The sequence below is a fragment of the Diabrotica undecimpunctata genome, chromosome 3 (genome assembly GCF_040954645.1).
Source record: "Diabrotica undecimpunctata isolate CICGRU chromosome 3, icDiaUnde3, whole genome shotgun sequence".
NCBI lineage: Eukaryota > Metazoa > Arthropoda > Insecta > Coleoptera > Chrysomelidae > Diabrotica > Diabrotica undecimpunctata.
The window spans coordinates 148,355,049-148,374,237 of NC_092805.1; the positions used below are offsets into that span (position 1 = coordinate 148,355,049).

At 34.0% G+C, this 19,189-nt stretch overlaps 1 protein-coding gene across 1 annotated transcript in view; it reads right to left on the reverse strand.

Moving 5' to 3' along the window:
* The window catches only part of Cow (Proteoglycan Cow), a 171,130-nt gene that overhangs the window by 27,553 nt on the left and 124,388 nt on the right, over positions 1–19,189 (reverse strand). The window contains exons 4-5 of the mRNA XM_072527093.1: positions 3,496–3,618; positions 52–197 (exon numbers count right to left, since the gene is read on the reverse strand). Coding sequence (XP_072383194.1) covers positions 52–197; positions 3,496–3,618 — 269 coding nt within the window. The remainder of the gene's footprint in view (positions 1–51; positions 198–3,495; positions 3,619–19,189) is intronic.

Genomic DNA, 19,189 nt, shown 5'->3' on the forward strand with positions numbered 1-19,189 from the left:
TATATTTATTGGTTTGTTAAATATATAAATAAAGTAATTTGTTTATATTACCTGAACAGGGACAGAATCCTTTACACCCTACTTTAATGTTTGAATGGTGGATACAGTTATGGTAGTCCAATCGACATAAGGAACTGTACGTCGTGTTGTCTGAACCACACAAAAATATTGGTTTTACAACTGGACAAGGCTTGCATCTGCAAAAGCATAATAAAAATAGTATGATTTATTATAAAGAATAAAGAAAAAGTTTTAAGAGATTTTGCGAATACTTAAAAGTAAACATAATTGCCACTCAAGTATATGTCAAATGCAAGACCTCAGATTAGCGGATCAATTTAGCTGTATCTTTCAATTTTTGCTAGTGGGGTCCTGAGATAATCGAAAAAATTAATAGGTCATTAAAATAAAAAAAATATAATGCACAATTAAGTTCATTCATTTATTAATTTTACTTATCTCCCATGAGGGAATTATTAACAATCTTAGCTAACTTTTTTTGTTGAATAGAATAGTTAAAATGTCGTTTTTGAAGTTATCGTATATCCTTTAAGATATCCCACGTTCAGATTTTATTTTAGAATAGGATAAAATGGAAAATGTCTTGCGGATGTATCATGTAAATACCAAAAAAAGATTTTTCCTCTTCTTCTTTTCCCGCTCCCCATACCCTTTCAGATATCGGAGTGTGATTCATGTTTATAATTTATCCATTTTTTTCAACTCTCTTCTATTCTTTGCTAATTCTTTTCTCCACTCTGCGGTTTTGCTTCTTTCCCTTCTATATTCTTCTATTTGGTCCAGCCACTTAATTCTTGGTCTGTCTCTTATTCTTTTCGTTGACTTTCCTATTTCCATTATTTTCTTTACCAGTCGATTTTGATCCATTCTAACCACGTGACCGAACCAATTCATTTTTCCTTTTGATCTTTGTTAATATTGGCTCTTGACCAATGTTATTGCTTATTATTGTTCTGAAGCTATTTCCTTGTGGCATTTTAAAGTAATTGCTATTTAAATGGGAATAAGCCACAATTAAAGGTTAAAGTAAGTTTATTGACTTTTTAATTTCCACTTCGGAAATCGTTCTCAAAATACAAACATTAGTAAATTAAACAAATTTTGTTTTTTTGTTACTTGGTAAAAAATTCTTCTAATAATTATAATTATAATAGATGCTTATTGGGATAAACACCCAGTCGCTAGCCGCCTGCATAATTTGGATAATACGAGCAATATAGTTGAGTAAAAGTTGCCATAGAAGTCCGTCGCAAAATCTCGCAAATCCGTTAGCTAGAATCTCTAGCTCGCAAAATATTCGCTTCGCTCATTAATATCTTATATTTGTAACTAAACAGTTCGCATCGTATTATTCTTTATAAATATTATTAAATCAATCATTGGTAACAATTAGTGTTTCCTAAAACCGCATTAAAGTTAAATACTTTCATTCAAACCAGAAGTGTTGCCAGTAGTTCTTTTTTAACATAGAAACGACATTCCGCTAAGCAATTATACTTGTAATTAAATATTAGCTGCAGTAACAATTGTAGTCATATATACCACAACACAGTGTCACCGAACAGCTATCAAAAATTGCTATTTAATCCTAGCACTAAATATAAGTTAGTGCTTAATCTGTTTTTAATTCCAGCCTACGCTGGTGGTCCTCCGATTCTTCTCTTTACGCCCTTTTACACCACTTATATCTGCATTTCTCACTCTGTCCCAAAAAAAATGTCTGAAGGATGTATCATGTACATTATAAAAAGGGTTTTTATTAAGTTATAACTTGATATTGTGAGAAAACTAAATTTTTTCTCTCTAATGGCGCAAACAGCCTAAATCAGACCCTAGTCTCCTCCAGCATTCCTTTCTTGGGCTACTCTTCTCCGGTTATTCACACTCAACATCTCTACAGCATCACTGCTCTCTTCGTCTAACCACCTCTTCATTGATTTTCCCACTGGCAAAAGCCTCACCAGCGCAGTCTTTGTATTTTTGCATTTAAAGAATAAATATTTTCTCCACACAGAATTGTGGCTAATGGGGTCCAATATCCTTCTCAATATCTTTCTATCATAAGTATTAATAAGGTTTATTGATTTTTCTGTCACGATACATGTTTCTGCGAAATATGTTGTGTATGGTGGTTTTATAAACTTTGAACTTTACTTTTCTATGAATGTCTTTGAACGTTTTAGTGTAATCCTTCTTCGTATCTTCTCCTCCTCGCTTATGTCTTTAGTTATCTGTACTCCCAGGTATAAAAACTGTTTTAGGACTTAAATATTTGCGTCTTTTATTGTAAAATTTTGTTTGGTTCCCTGTTTTTTTTTGTTTGTACTAGAGTTTTAGTTGTATCTATGTTGACAGTTAAACCTATTGCTTTTGTATTTTACACATAAAGTTCCACATACAGTTCTTTCATGTCTCCTACACTTTGGCCCCTCACATTTGCATGGTCTGTGTAGACCACAATCCACAATTTTTTATCGGATCCAAACAAGTTTATTTTGGTTTCATTAGCAAATATCACTCCAAAAGTTTAAATCTTTGTTAATATGCTCCCTAGTGAAGTTGAATCTAATACGCTTATTTCTTTGGCTAATAAAAGGTTTATTTCTAGTAGTTTGACCATTTAGGTTATTCTTTTGTAATATCCGTCTAACTGTTATGGAGTTACATTGTTTTTCAATCTTTTTTTTTTTTCACCTCATCTTGCAATTTTGGTGCACTTTTTGTAGGATTATTTGCTATTTCTCTGCCAATCCATCTTTCGCCATGTTCTGTAAAAATCTTATTTGGAGCTAACCTTGATTTATTTTTAGCTCTATGTTAATTTGGGCAATGTTCAATAATGTACTGAACTGTTGATGAACATTTATTTATCATTTTGGATATGTCCCTTGCCAATATCCATTTTTATGGTGAGTAATAATTAACTTTCTTTCACTAATCGTAGTTCGGTGACCCGTTCTTAAATAATTATTTTGATATTTGTGGATTAAATACTTTGAAATGTCAAATTAAACATAAAAATATCTGCAATATGATTTTAATACAACGTCTACTTCGCAAATTTCAAATTGATAAGTTATTTAATGATCTCCATCATTTTTGCTGTGACATCAAAATCCTATATAAAATAATTAAATATTTATTGTTATTTAAGTACGGCATATTTGAAACAAAAAAAAATAGCTTATGCTATTTTAGAAGACGTATAGTAGTTTTTCTAATAAATATTGAGCCGCTGACACAAGCTAGTTTTATTAAGTAGCGACTGCATCATTTAAACTGTGAGCCACTGTATATTGTTTAAATCTTTATACTTAAATGGGTAAATAATGGGTTTTTGTCAACGTAAATAATTTGGTGCATTTTGTATAATTTAAGTCCCACTCAAAATCAAAATAATTTATAATAATTATCGCTGTTGAGTATAATGAATAGTATACTTAACAACAATAAAACTGTTGTAAGTCAACTTACACTACAGAATCTCCTGAATCATCACTGTCGCTCTCTGGATCGTCTTCAGTGTCATAAAATACATCGTCTTCATCGTCTTTTGATTCGTCTGGTTCAGTTGCCGTTTTTGGAACAACAATATCTCTACAAATTAAAATAAAAATTAGAATAATACATCAAGCACAATTTTATCAATTTCTTATCTAAAGACTTAAATATTTATTTCGAGAATGATTTTGTGATCTGCATTGCGACTTCGAGAAAAAAAAATATAATATTTGAGTTTTAATTTCTGTTTATATTAAGTAAAGGTTTTACAATCAATGACTTGTGCAATGAAAGCATAAATTTGGACAATGGCCACCTCATTTTTTTAATGACTATTAGTTAAATTTAATAAAGGCTACTTGGAGACTTGGGGGTGCTTCACTTCCAAGGAAAATCTTCATTAAGGTTTCTTCTTATAAATAGGTTTTTTTCAAAACACAAGGTCTTTATGTTCGGCTGAGTACTCTATATACTTATCTCTTATGTGTATGTTCAACTAGCTTGTTGCTAGTTCTTTCTAGACTATTCATCGAGTACTTTTCTTTCAATTTTCTGACCATAAAACTTAAGACTTCCTCATCTTGTCCCATGACCACTTAATCGTTTGCAAAGTTTAATGTCTATAAACGGCCATCTCTTACAAGTATTTTAAAAAGCACTAGCGATGTGAGCAGCCCTGCAGCAATATTTGTTGTCTAAAAGCAGTTGGAAAATGTTGTCCTCATCTTTAGTCTTAATATGTTACTTCTATACATGTTTTCACTGTTGTTAACAATTAATGGGGTATATCTAGACCCTGTATAGGGTTCCACAACTGGGTTTTGGTTCTAGTAGAGTCTATTTAATGTTACACCATGTTCGGTGGCGAGTCGCCGGATTTCGTATTTTATGAAAGGTATGTTAATATCATGGTACAGTGTTTGGTTGCTGACATACTAAGATGCGATTGCTGCAGTTCGAAGCACTTTTGACTAAACAACCGAAAGCTCTTATAGTACTCTATAAGATAACCGGAACCAAATTAATTCTCCTTCGACATCTACTCCTGTTACTCCAAAAATGTTACCTCCCTTTCCTAAAGCAACTCAACACAAAAAGGTCAGCGGAGGAAGACCACGAGGGAAATCTCGAATATTGACAGACACTCCCAAAAAAATATTAAATACCACAGTTAAAAAAACTAAAACCTTACAACTCTTAAAAATACTAAAAGCCAAGTATTTGAGGATTCTCCACAAAAACACAAAAAAGTTTATCAAATAGAAGAAAAATGTTTACTGATCAGAAGGAAACCAGAAAGGAATCATTATTAAGTTCAGAATCCGAAAATGATAACTTGTCCCTTAGTAGTGAAAGCAGTGACGAAGAAAATTGGATGTATAAATTCAAAGACAGAAAGAAGCAACACTACTGGAGAACAAGTGTAAAAACGCTGATTTAAAAACTGGCGACTTTGTGTTGGTGAAAGTTTAGGGGAAAAAAGCTTCCGTTATTATATAGCTGAAATAATACGTTGTGACAACGAAAATTAACTAAAATATTTACGTCGGTATAAAGACACAAATAAGTTCTTCAATTATGCCACTACAACCTCGAAGAAGAAATAATTGCAAAAATTACCCACTCTAGTTTACGTCCAAGCTCAAATGTTGAGAATTGGAATAAGTTTTGGACAATATGATGTAGAATGAACACAAATATGTTTAGTATTGCTTTTTCTTTATAAAAATCATTTTAAGAGTTTCGTTTGATTAAAATTTAGATCTGAAAGAAGCAGTTTATTTTTTGTTATCGAAAATGTTAGCTCTATTTGCTATTTTCATTTTTATGTGTTTTAATTTGTGAAATAATTATTTTTTTAGGTCATTTTGGTAAGTGAATTGATGGTCCAAGGTAAAATACTAGTAGGTCCAAGATCCTAGACCAAATTGTACCTTGGTCCATCCTACACCAAATTAAAAATAATTAAATTTATCTCTTAAACATATATTTTTTTAACGTTTAAATACATTGTTGCTTAAGAGTCATGTTGCTAATTTGCTATGCTTAATCCCGACTCAATACGTTAAATAGTAAAATAGTTATAATTAAGAAAGTGTCCCGAGGGACACAACTTTCCTGGATTGTAAATATGATTATGATTAGTTAATATAATATTTTATTTGTTCCTGCTAAAATTTTCTCATTGTTCATATTTAGATTTAAGATAAGACGTACCTGCAACTGAGTGACAGAGCTAGTCGAAGCCTTAACAATTAGCACCCAATGTTATAGGTAGTAACTCCACTCCTATACATTGGTTTATTGGGTTATTGGTTTGGCAGATTATTACAATATGTCGAGAAACACAGGATTAAGATGTTTTCTTCTAGGCTTTTGGTGTCTTTGTTTACTGTATAAATTAAACTGACGATTTAACAGACATGTAGTCATTTTCGTATATTCTCTTTGACAATAAATATTCAAAAACTTTGTTGGGTATGGGCAATAGACGAGTCAATAGAAATTTCTTTCATAAAAAGGTTTTGTTGGTTTAAGAATCATTATACTTGTTTAATTCTTCACATGTGAAAAACCAAGTTATAGTTCGTCCCAAACCCTTCTTTCAGTGCGTCATAGTTTATCGAATTCTCTCTAACACATTAAGCTAGACGTGACAGAAAAAAACGTGAGTCTGTGATTATTATACATAGAACTTAGAAAATTATTTATCGTAAAGCTAATTTTACTTACGGATGTATAATTGGAGTTTAGAATACGCTAAATAGATATCCAATCAATGATGCGCATAAATATAATTTGACGCAGAAGGTCTCGATCTTGACAGTACTTTCACAACGTCATCTGATAAAATAATTGTCATTCCAGGTTAGTATTATCAGACATTTTACAGTGAAAATTTAATTTTGTATTTATTGTCATAAAAATATTTTAAATATGCCGAGATATATCGAGAAAGAACAAAGACTAAAATTAAAATTATTAAATTATTTTCAATTAGAAAAAGAGAGGTTACAATCCTGCAACTGTCAAATTTAACTAAAATGTCATGCAATAATTATCGACATTCTTAAAATCATCGAGCAAAAAGACAAAAGAGGGAATTTAATCGTTATGAAAAGGAGACCAAAAAAGTGGCCTCTGATGGCGGACATATCCGGAAATGCGAATGCGCCAAATTTAAATTTCATGACACTTCACTACAATCATACAGTGGTGTAGGGTTTCTAATTTATCTATTTATTTGTTATATTACATAATATTAATACATAATACACTTTTTTTAACACTAGAACATAATAAAGTTTTAATTAAATAATAACAATAATAGTCTAAAATGTGAAACAATTGTTAAAAAACTTCAATAGAAAATACAAATAATCTTTCATGTGACAGTTGGGACAAACAATAACATCAGCAATAACATAACCCAACTAAATTTGATTTCTTAAACAAGGAAAGCGTCTCTCTTTCCTTGTTTAATGTGGCCTCTAAAGATGGCACTTCCTGTCTAACAATATTTTTGCCCCCACTACCTTTACATTCCCTCTTTTGTCTTTTTGCTCGATGCTTAAAATCCTATATGACGTCAAAATTAGTGACGCACTGAAAGAAGGGTTTGGGATAGACTGTATATTTTAATCAAACCCTTAGTAATAATGGACAGCGGGAGTGTGACGTCACAACTGTCAATTACTTTCCAAACAAAAGTTGAAATGCCCAAACTCAAGACTTTTTAATTTCTATAAAGTTAACATTTTGCTTCTTCTGCTGCTTTTTTTTAAGTATAGTGTTTTTTACGATAATACCATCAAAATTCAGTGTTCTATTTCTATGAAATATAGTTTAAAAGTTTAAATTAAAGACATTCTAACCTTACTTTATTGATATATGCATTTTATTGCTATTTTTATAAAACAACATGCTTTATTATTTACACAACCTTGTAAAATTGTTGTAGTAACTATTAGAATACTTAGATATTGCAAAAAGCGGAAAGATTCTGTAAAAAAAATGAAAAAATAACGAAAAATACAAATTATCCACACTAAACAAGGTTTGTTTGGAAAGTGAAACTGACAGATGTCAATAAAATCTACTTCATCACTTCCACGGTCCATTCCTACTCCTACTTCAACCCCACTGCTTTAGACATAAAAAAAAGTTTTAAAATAACAAACAGATAAACTCTCTTTCGACTGTTAACTGCCGCTAGCAACAGACCCTCTGCTCTCGACGTTCGTACCGAATAGAAGAACCTTTTCGGTGTATCTGTCTCTCTCTCTCTCTCTCTCTATCTATCTCTGACTCTATCCCTCTCCCTGATAGTTACCGAAAAATACCGCGAATCCCCTTGATATTGTCGTATTAACAACGAATAGTATAGACAACAGACACGAACATGCTCTCTCTCTCTCTTCGATCTTACATAGTGTTAGTACCGCGGGAAATGCGTGTAAAAACCGTTAAAGATAGCTTCCCCCGTACGAGAAACCGTATAGAGTGAATACCGAATGGAAGCCTATAAATACCGCGAGTGTGTGTAACAACAGTATTGGTAAGATTTTTGTATAAGCTTGATTTGGCTATTATCTGTATAAACCTTTATTATCTCTCCTAATCATTTTGAACCAGTCCTATACACTCTCATACTCTGAAATTATATCAATAATTTTACATATGTACCCGTTTTTGTACAATACTTTCAGCGTATTTTCATAAAACAGAAACTCAAGGTAGGTTCAACATATGACTAAAAATTATGGTTAAAAGAATATTTGTTTTACACTCAAAGGTTTTAGTATATCAACTTATATTAAATCGTAAACGGGAGCTTTATGTGAGTTTAACCTAGTTACCTCAGTTTTAACTTCTACTAGCACAAAGGTTGCTGCCGCTGGAGATCGTTTTAACTCTTGTAGCTTTCAATAATGTGTTGCCATTTAACGATAAATTTGTAATGTAACGTTCGAAGCTGCTGTTGTGTAAGTCCTTTACAGCAACTTTTAATTATCTTGACAGGGTTGTAATGGTGTTGGTTATATACATTAAGCTACCTTTGTCAGACTTCCCTGGATCTTTTCATGGCAACAAGTTATTGAATATGCAATACTATATATATTGAGTCAAACTTTTGTTGGTATGTGCAAACGATTAGAAAATATAATAAGATTAATTTTCATTAATATCTTTACAAAGATTATCTTTGACAATATGCTAGAAACAACTCGACCACTTTGAGACAAGTGTGTGAATAAAATTCAAGATTGGACAGGACATTGATTTGTGATGGTTTTGGCCCGTTTTCGATATATCGAAGACCAAATATCAGTAGATACTAAACACACAAGAAGCATAAAGCAGTGATTCCCAACCTGGGGGGCGATCGCCCCCCGGGGGGCGATTTGAGATATTTAGGGGGGCGATAGAGCGAAGGGGACGATATGGGGGGCGACAGAGAAAAGGGGGCGTTTAGCATCCGGAAAACGAGAAATGGGTAATTGAGAAAAATAAGAAAAGAGAAAAAAAATACAATACGTTCGATCGGACATCCATAGGATAATAAAAAGTAAATAATATGTATACCAATGCAGGTAATAATAACACAAACATCTCGTCTAGTCACAGATCTTATCGAACACGAGGCGTCACAATATTAGAATCATTATTAGTCACAATGTTAGAATTCGGACAGATATGTCGACGCGTGGCAATAGAATTATTTATTGAGAATTGCGAGATAGTGTTTTTATTCTTTGCCTTCTCAATAAGTTATAATTAATTACTCTTTTGTTTTGCTCTCAAAATGTCAGCACCTAAAAAAAAGTGCCGGCAGTACTCAACGGAGTATTTGAAATACGGATTCATTGAATTGCTAGGAAATAAGAATCTACCATTGTGTCTCATTTGTGCAAAATCTTTGTCAAACGAATCCATGAAGCCGCCTCGTCTTATGGATCACTTCAAGAGGATTCATCCAGAGAAGTCAGACAGACCCGTCCAATATTTTGCGGTGAGTAAAAGTTTTTTGTTTGTAGGATGTAATTTTTCCATGTACAGTTACAATTGCCGGGCACAATTGGAGAAGAACTCATCGTCCCAGCTATCAAAGAGATAGTTGATACTATGTTGGGACCCAGTCAGGCCAGCCAAGTAACAGATGCAGTTCCTCTCAGCAATAATACTGTCTCCAGAAGGATTGATGAAATGGGAGCGAATGTCGAAGATGTTCTCTGCAACAAATTGAAAAGCAGAGAGTTTACTGTGCAACTTGACGAGAGTAGTGACAGCACAGCTTTGCTGCTGTTATATGTCCGATTCATTGACGACAATGGAGAAATGGCCGAGGAAATGCTATTTGTTAGAAGTCTGATTACTGATACAGAAGGATCTTCCATATTTGAGGTCATTAAGAGATTTTTTTAGGAAAAAGAGATTCCCTTATTAAATATGATCGCCTATGCTACTGACGATGCAGCAGCAATGACAGGACGCCATTGGGGATTTATTGCACATCTGAAATAAGCAGTACCTGAAATTTTGTGTGTTCACTGCATCATTCACAGAGAGCATTTGGCGGGAGTGGATTTGGGAAGAATTTGAGTGGGAGGTTGCACGATTCTCTTCGACTTGTCGTAGATGTGGTAAATAAAATTAAAGCAAAACCAAAGAATGATCCAATATTTCGTACACTTTGTGAAGAAAATGATGAGATATTTAATACATTGCTACTACATACGGAAGTCCGCTGGCTTCCTAAAGGTAATTGCTTAAGGCGGTTCTTCAGTCTCACGGATACTGTTATTGAATTTCTTAATACTACTGACCCCACACTGAGTACAGAACTAAAAGAGAAGCGAAATGACATCGCTTACTTATCAGATATTTTTCAAAAATTAAATGAAATGAACCTGCAACTACAGGGAAGAACATAAATATGGCCAAAGCGAAGGGAGTAGTCGGAGCCTTCATTGATAAACTATCTATTTTTAAAGAAAATATGCAGAGAAGAGAGAAAAGAAAATATGCAAGAAGATCTGCAGTCCCGATTCCAAGATTTGACTAGTCTGAAAGTGCCAACTTGGTTTATCAATCCTTTCAGCATAAAAGTTTCAACGGTATGTTCTTCTCTTCAAGAAAACTTGATTGATTTGAGACATGATGTTGAAATTGAAAGTTTGTTTCGGGAGTGTGTGTACGAAAGATTTTGGCCGCGGATAAAAGAAGTGTATCCAATCTTGTGGAATGCAATCAAATTATTATTATTGGCATTTCCCACAACATATCTAGTGGAGAAAGGTTTTAGTTCTGTGTATATATTGAAAAACAGACAAAGAAATAGGCTTGACATAATAGAAAGAGGGGATTTGAGGTTGTTATTAACCAACATTGAGCCAGACATAAAGAAATTATGTGAGGGACACCAGTCCCAAGGAAGCCATTAACAATTCTTTTACACACATATAACCATTTATCATTTTACGAAATGTAAAAATAAATAAATATGGATACTTACCTTTTGTATAAATTCATTATTTGTTTCAATTTAATTGGGTGGGGGGGGGGGGCGATTGTAGTATTCATAACTGGTGAAACCTGTCTAAGGGGGCGATCATGAGAAAAAGGTTGGGAATCACTGGCATAATGTACAGCTCCCTCACTCTCTCTTCATCTCTTTTTCTCTCTAGTAAATATATACGTGAATATCTGACGTCATCTTTTATTTTAGTATTTAAGATTAATTATTTTTATGTATTCAGTTTTAATATTAATAATAAAGTTTAGTTGTGCATTATTAGATTTGCAGAACTAGGCAAGTAGCCTCTACCTTTAAACCCGTACGACTCAAATGCTTATTGAGCCTACAGTGTCCACTCAACAGCCCCACTATCATCCTGATAGTCGTTCGATTGGAGTCAGTAAGTCAGCTGCAAAATTTCCTAAATGTCCCTTAATAAACTCTTTAGTCTGGCTTTGCCTGGCACATTTCTCCATTTTTCCAAAAACTTATTTACATCCATTTATCAATGACTGTTTTTTTGTGTGTGTTCGCAAACTCAAAGCAAGGCTCTGGGTTAATTAATGACGATCAAGCGCTAAATGGCCAATTTATCAGCCTTCTCATTGCTCACGCAGCCTTTGTGCCCTGGAATATACACTAACGTCAGTCTACTCCGACTTCCAGCCTGACAAAGGATACCCAAACAGTCCCACACATAATTTTTGAATCAAACAAAACAGAGGGCTTTTAAAGTTGATTGACTATCAGAGTAGATCACGATTGAGTCATTCTCCACTTGTCGACATAGTAGCTGTATAGCACACCTTTGTACAGCTAAAACTTCTGCCTGAAATACGATGACATTTGTTCCCAAACTGGATTTCTGTCCTTAGTCTTGTGATGTATATACCAGTGCCTGTACCTTCATCGGTTTTGAAGCCATCTGTATACCAACTTGAGTTTGCCATTACTGGCGGACCCATTTCCTACGCTTGCCTCTTTAGTACTATGATATTAAAATGTTTATCAAACATATACCTTCACTTTCCACCATTCGGTCTACTGGCATATCTTTATCTCCTTTATCTCCTGATAAAGCATTGTTTGATCGGCTCCTTACATTATGCTAATAGGAGCTTGACTATAGGAGCTTGATGATAGGAGCCTATGTACTGTCGACCTAACCTCTCCGTGTTTTAATATATATAATAATATAATATATAAATATGAAGATTATATGGGAAGATACTGCGAGAAAAGATAGAGCCAGCGATAAAAGGCAAAATCGGAGAGGATCAGGCAGGCTTCACGGCAGGAAGATCATGCATAGACCACCTATACACACTGGAACAATTGTTGGAAAAGAAAAAAGCAAAAAATAGAGATATACACTTGGCATTTGTGGACCTGAGAAAGGCGTATGACTCTGTACCAAGGTCAGAACTATGGGAGGCAATGTACAAATTAGAAATACAGACGGAACTCATAGAAGCTACAAAAGCTCTGTATAAAGAAAATAAAGTGTCCATTAAAATGGGAACAAGAATCATAGGAGACTTCACCACAACAAAAGGGCTCCTGCAGGGTTGTTCCACATCTCCAACCCTATTCAAAATATACTTAGAGAAAGCCTTGACTACATGGAAAAGAAAATGCGAAGGCATGGGAGTACCGGTACGGAACGAATACCTATACACATTAAGTTTTGCAGACGATCAAGTAGTGATTGCACAAGACCAAGACGACCTCAGCTACATGATGAAGAAACTACAAGAAGAATATACCAAGGCTGGCCTAGATATTAACCTCGCGAAAACAGAGTACCTATCTACAAGTGAAGAAGACATAGAAGATCTACAGATTGATGACAACGTAACAATCAAAGGAAAGGATAAATTCAAATACCTGGGGTTTATAATCACGAAAAAGGCAACAACAGAGGAAGAAATTACACAAAGATTAGGACAAACAAGAACAGCAATCCAACAACTTAACTCAGTATGGTGGGATAGACACCTAAATATGAAGACAAAAACGCAGATTTATAAAACATTAGTGCGAAGTATTATGACATATGGGGCTGAAAATTGGATCATAAACAAGAAAACCAGCAGTAAGATAGTAGCAACAGAGATGGAATGCCTGCGAAGATGCTGCAGAGTAACAAGAATGGATAGGAGAAGTAATGACGAAATAAAGCAAAGAACATCAATAGAAACAGACATACCAACATATATAGAACAAAAAAGACTAAAGTGGTATGGACATGTAAGAAGAACTAGCGACAGCAGATGGATAAAGAGAATAACCGAATGGAGCCCCATAGGAAGGAGGAAAAGAGGACGACCCCGAAAATCCTGGAGGAACGAAGTAGACGACGCCATGAGTAAGAGAGGACTAAACGATGGAGAATGGAACAACAGAGAGAGATGGAAACGGTTGAGCGAGGGAAGGAGCGAGGTTGTAGAATCCCTAAATATATATATAATATATAAATATAACAGTAGTAAGTATAATAACACTAGCGCATCTGTATAAGCGGTTCTCCTGGCTCCCGGGACACTCTAGCAAGCAAGCCTTTGTGTGCCATTAAGTAGCCAAATCGCTTTAAACTTGCGTTTTGGTTCACACCCCCTCACACAAAGGGCCATTGTGTATGATATTTTTAATAAATGGATTTCCCGTCAGCTTCTGGTCAAATAATACGCATAAATAGTTGACCTGACTTACAAATAAAATCTCCAGACACCTTAGCACCGGTGAATGTATCTTGCGGGTTAACACTTAGGCCTTCAGCTTTACACCAACTATCCACCTCTCGTAGAGGGTTCGTTGTGAGACTGTCTTGGTAAAACACTTTTTGACTACCACTACCAGGTCATCCGCATAGCCCAGTAAAACCCATCTGTAGCAGTACCAACATTGTGTGCAAGTTATTTAGTGAACCAGACAACTGGAAATTTACAGAAGTCTATTTAACTAGTGGTGTAAACTCTGGCATTATTCTTAATTGTGTTTTGGAAAATCTGGTGTGGTAGATTCATTCCAACTGACTTGTTGAGTCACTTCAGCTGACGAAAACTTGGATGATTTTTTAATCAATATAAAAAATAGACTACTGTGTTTAAATTACTATGACTGATGTAGTCGTAGTGGTTTTCTTTCACAACGCCACAAATTATGCCAATTTATTGCAGTCAGTCTCGATTATCAGTAACACGCAAGTATATAGTAAACTATAATATACTGCAATATATTTTGTGCGTATATCAAACCACATATTAAACAATTAAATCAGGTAGAGATTAGGAGACTAAAAATGTGAAATAATTATGACATATAATTAAGTCGAACGAAGCAATGTACTCTCACGGTGGCGTAGAAGAAGCATGGAATAAAAATTAAAAAATAACTACATGAAACCACCACCCAAATTAGATGACGTTAGCAGAATAGTAAAAAGTTAATAATAGGCATGTAATTTAGAGTTACTTAAAGTTGTCCAGTCACCATCATCGTCACCCCAATCACCAGTATAGTCGCTGACTACATTGATGATCATGATTACAATCAATATTACAAATGAATTCTCCTTCTGCTTACATTATAATAATAATAATAAAGGTTATTTACTTACCGGTATACAATATAAAACAATGTTACAATATAATAGTTCGGTATAATAGAATAACTTAATTCTAAGTTAAATATTTTGTACAAGCAAATAGTTGTTAGCGAATAAACAAAGAAGAAATTTCCTGATGAACCAGAGGTTGTGCATAGGGATTACACTCATTTACACTATTCAAATATTTGTTCTACAGTACCATCAGGTTGATAATATAAAAGTATTAGTTATATGATGAATTTAATTAAAGAAGGTCGCTTCCAAAATTTCTGGTACAGTGTTCTTAAGAAATTTTATAAAAATGGATTTAATCATGTTGAATGAGTTGATTTTTCTTATGTAGGTTTTATAGATCTCGGGTAAATAGTTAAATATTCTAGGAATAAAGTATGTGAAACTGTGTTTTCCAATTGATTTATAAGCACTAGTAATTTGGTTATAGTAATGAACTTTTCTTCTAGTGCTATAAGTATGATCTATTGATTTTAATACATTTATTATTGTATGTAAGCAAAATTAGGTTTAACAAATATAACTGTATTAAAAATACCTGCTTGCTGATAAAGAAGTTCTGATGAATATAAGCGAGTTTTTTTAGCATTATTTTCAAAAACCTCCTTTGTAGTATTTCGAGTTTATTCAAATGAGAAGCATATGTTCCACCCCATGCTAAAATGGTATATCTAAGACGTGACTCTCTCAAATAGTATACTATCTTTACGTAAGACAAATTAACAATATATATATACATCGGTTTAGAACGTCTTTCGACGTTGTCCGATACCTAAACACCATCTCTTCCTATCTTCGCAGTCGTTTGTTGTTAAATTTCTTTCGCTCATGGACTTGTTTACGTCGTGTTGCTATTCTAATCTGGGTCTTCCTCTTTTCCGTCGACCTATCGGTTGCCATTCTATTACTTTTTTGGGGAGTCTTGATGCTGGTATCCGTTGAACATGCCCATACCATCTTAATTGTTTCTTCTCTATATCTTGAGTTATATTTCCTTCTATTCCCATACGTTGTTTTATTACATCATTTCTGATTCGGTCTCGTCTGGAAATACCTAAAGATCTTCTCATTGCATCCATCTCTACTGCTTCTATTCGCTTTTTGTTCTTTTCACTAATTCTCCATGTTTCAGCGCCATAAAGAAGAGTAGTTTTAATCATGGTCTCATATATATTAAATTTCCTTCCTTTCGTTATCTCTTTACTCCACAGTATACCATTGAGACATCCTAAGACTTTCTTTGCTTGAGTGATTCGTTTTTCTATTTCCCGTGTATCAGTTCCTGTATTGTCAAAGGCGACACCCAAGTAGTCATAGCTCTGACAGCAGGAAATATGTTGTCCGTTTTCGAGGTCTATGTTATCTGACTCGTTTCCAATACAAAGATATTTGGTTTTTGTTGTATTGACATTGATTCCCCAGTCGTTATATTCTTCTATCAGTTTTCTTACCATGTACTGCATGTCTTCCCTGTCGGTCGCTAGCACTACCTGGTCATCAGCAAACTGGAGTGTATATATACATTCATTGCTAAGCTCTATACCCATCCTATGTACCTTTCTTTTCCATCTTTCCAATGCCGCTGCAACATATATCTTGAATAAGGTTGGTGAGATACAGCATCCCTGTCGCAAGCCTTTTGTAACCAGGAATTCTTCCGTTAGATATTTTCCTGTTTTTATCTGTGCCTTTGAGTCTCTATATAGTTCTTGTACAGCATTTATCAATGTGTGGTTGATGTTAGATCTTTTCAACGTTGTCCACAGTTTTGTTAAGGGGATGTTGTCATACGCTTTTTTGCAGGTCTACAAAATTAATATGAGTTTCTAGATTCTTAGCCGATCTTTTTTCTATTATTTGTTTAAGACAAAATACGTTATCGGTGCACGATCTTCCTGCACGGAACCCGCTTTGTTCTTCCTCTTCATTGTGCTTATATTCTTCCTCGATCATATTTCTCAAAATTCGTCCATACAGTCTGCTCAGGGTGCTGGTTACCGATATGCCTCTATAATTATTACAATTCCTTTTGTCCCCGTGTTTATGTATTGAGGACATGTATGCCGTTGTCCATTGTTCTGGTACTGGGTGTCCATTTAGACACTGATTGATCACATAAGTTAATGTTTCAAATAGTTTATGAGTTCCATTCTTAGGCATTTCAGCATAGATTCCCTCAGGTCCAGCGGATTTACCATTCTTTAAGGTCATTATAGCCTTCCTTACTGTTTCGATGTCTACCCTCGCTTCCTCTCCTTGTATATGTACTGACTGTGTTGGGGAGTTCGCTAGGTATTCTTGTCTTGTCTCTGTCAGCAAGCTTTCATAGTGATCTTTCCATTGTCTTGGTTTTATGGTGTGTATGTGTGCTTTGTCTTTTCCTGTATTTTTTACTGATTGTATAAAATTCCATACCTCTGTACCTACATTGCTTCCCTCCGATGTATGTATTGATTTCTTGACATTTCTGATCCCATGTTTTATTCTTTTCTTGTTTTATCATTTTTCGTAGTTGTCTATCGGCTTCTTTGTAAGCTTGATGGTCTTCAGTATTTTTTGTATTTAGCCATTTTAGATGCTGTTCTTTTTTCTGTTTTACCATATATTCGATTTCTTCGTTCCACCATATTTTGTTACTAATTTTGTTTTGCTGTGTCCCGAGTGTCTCCTTAGAGGCCTGGTGTAAACTAGCAATAATATTCTCGTAAATATCTGAAAATGTTTGTCTCTCTATTTCTCGTAGTTTTTCATCCAGTCGTCGTTGGTATAGCTGTTTAGTACTATCATTTATAAAACTATTGAAGTTGTACTTCGGAGTATCTACTGTCTGCAAGTCTTGCTTGTCTTCTAGGTTTTGGTCTCCGTGTATTATCTTAAGTGGGAACAAAATTTTCGCTCTTACTAAGTAGTGATCGGATCCACATGTTATTCCTCGGAGAACTCTTACATCATTCCACTGCAATACAGATTTTTGTTTACTAATAAGATAATCGATGACTGATTTTAGATTGCGTGTTTGTTGAATCCAGGTATATCTATGTATGTCCTTATGTTTGTAGAATCCATTGCTAATTTTTAACTCATAGCTCTCACATAAGTGTATTAAAATTATTATTAAATTAACGATATTACTGGGATATTTAAATCTGTATAGTAACATTCTTAGGGTTTTACATACCATATTAATATGTACTTCCCACTTTAAGTGACAATAAATATAAACGCCTAAATATTATTTCTGTTTCTGCTAAAGTTTTAAGTTTATTCCAAGAATCACTAGTGTAAAGTATGACAGTATCGTCAGCAAAACATATAATCTTTCCATGTATCTTCATTGCTGCTAGATCATTTATATATATTGAAAACAGTAAAGGGCCTAAAACAGTACCTTGAGGCACACCATACTCAATAATTTTTTCGGGACTTGCTTTGTTATTAATTTTGACAATTTGCAATATATTTTTTAAATAACTTTGAAATACTAAGTACGGTATGCCTCTCATTCCAAGATCATCCAAAGCACCTAACAACTGCTGATGACTAACAGTGTCAAATGCCTTAGCTAGATCCAAAAATATCGCTAAAGTAACAGAGCTATTATCCAGCGCATCTTATATAAATAATCAGTAGCAGACGTTATAGCATCTGAAGTGAAATATCCCTTCTTAAAACCAAATTGGTTTGGAGACAGCAGGTTAAACTTTGTAAGATATTGATTTACTCGTTCGGCTAAGGCCCTTTCAAGGCTGATAATAAGTGATATAGGACGATAATCTTGCACCAATTTTGTATCATCTTTTTTAAAAATAGGAATAATTACAGCTTTTTTAAAATGGTCAGGACATGTACAATGTTCAAATTTTATTAGATAATTAGAAATTATCTTTAACAGATCGGCGGAAATGTTGTCTATGCCAGGAGATTTTTTTGGTTTAAGGGAATGAATAATACTCTAAATTTCGGATTTCGTTACGGGTTTTACAAAAACCGTACTACGACATGTAGTTTATGGAGGATCGGGAGAAGAGAATATTTTAATATTTTTAGCAAGAGTACACCCTACATTAGAAAAATATTCATTAAAAATATTGCTAATATTCTGACTATCAGTAATTACCTCATTATCTTGATTTAAAATGGAATTAATTTCACTTTTTGTGCTATTATGGAATAACATTTCAAACAAATGCCTTTTTTTATTTAACTCATCCGCTCAATTAAATTTTAATATTGTATCAGCAACCACATTCGCCACGTTCGATACTGTAAAATTTTTTGCTAGAGTTATTGGTAAATTATTTTTAGTGTTACAAAGTTGGGATAACGCAGTAGCTGTCTCTTTGTTCTTAAACTTAAAATAACAAATTTTACTACCATTATCTCTTTCAACAACAAAACAAGTAATTCTAACATCCGTTACTTTCTTTTAAAGCTGTCGCTTAGATGCAGATTACAAAACTTGTACACTCATTGTAAGAGCTTAGTCCATTTCTGGAAAAGTATAACAAAGGAGCAAAAGAAAAGAC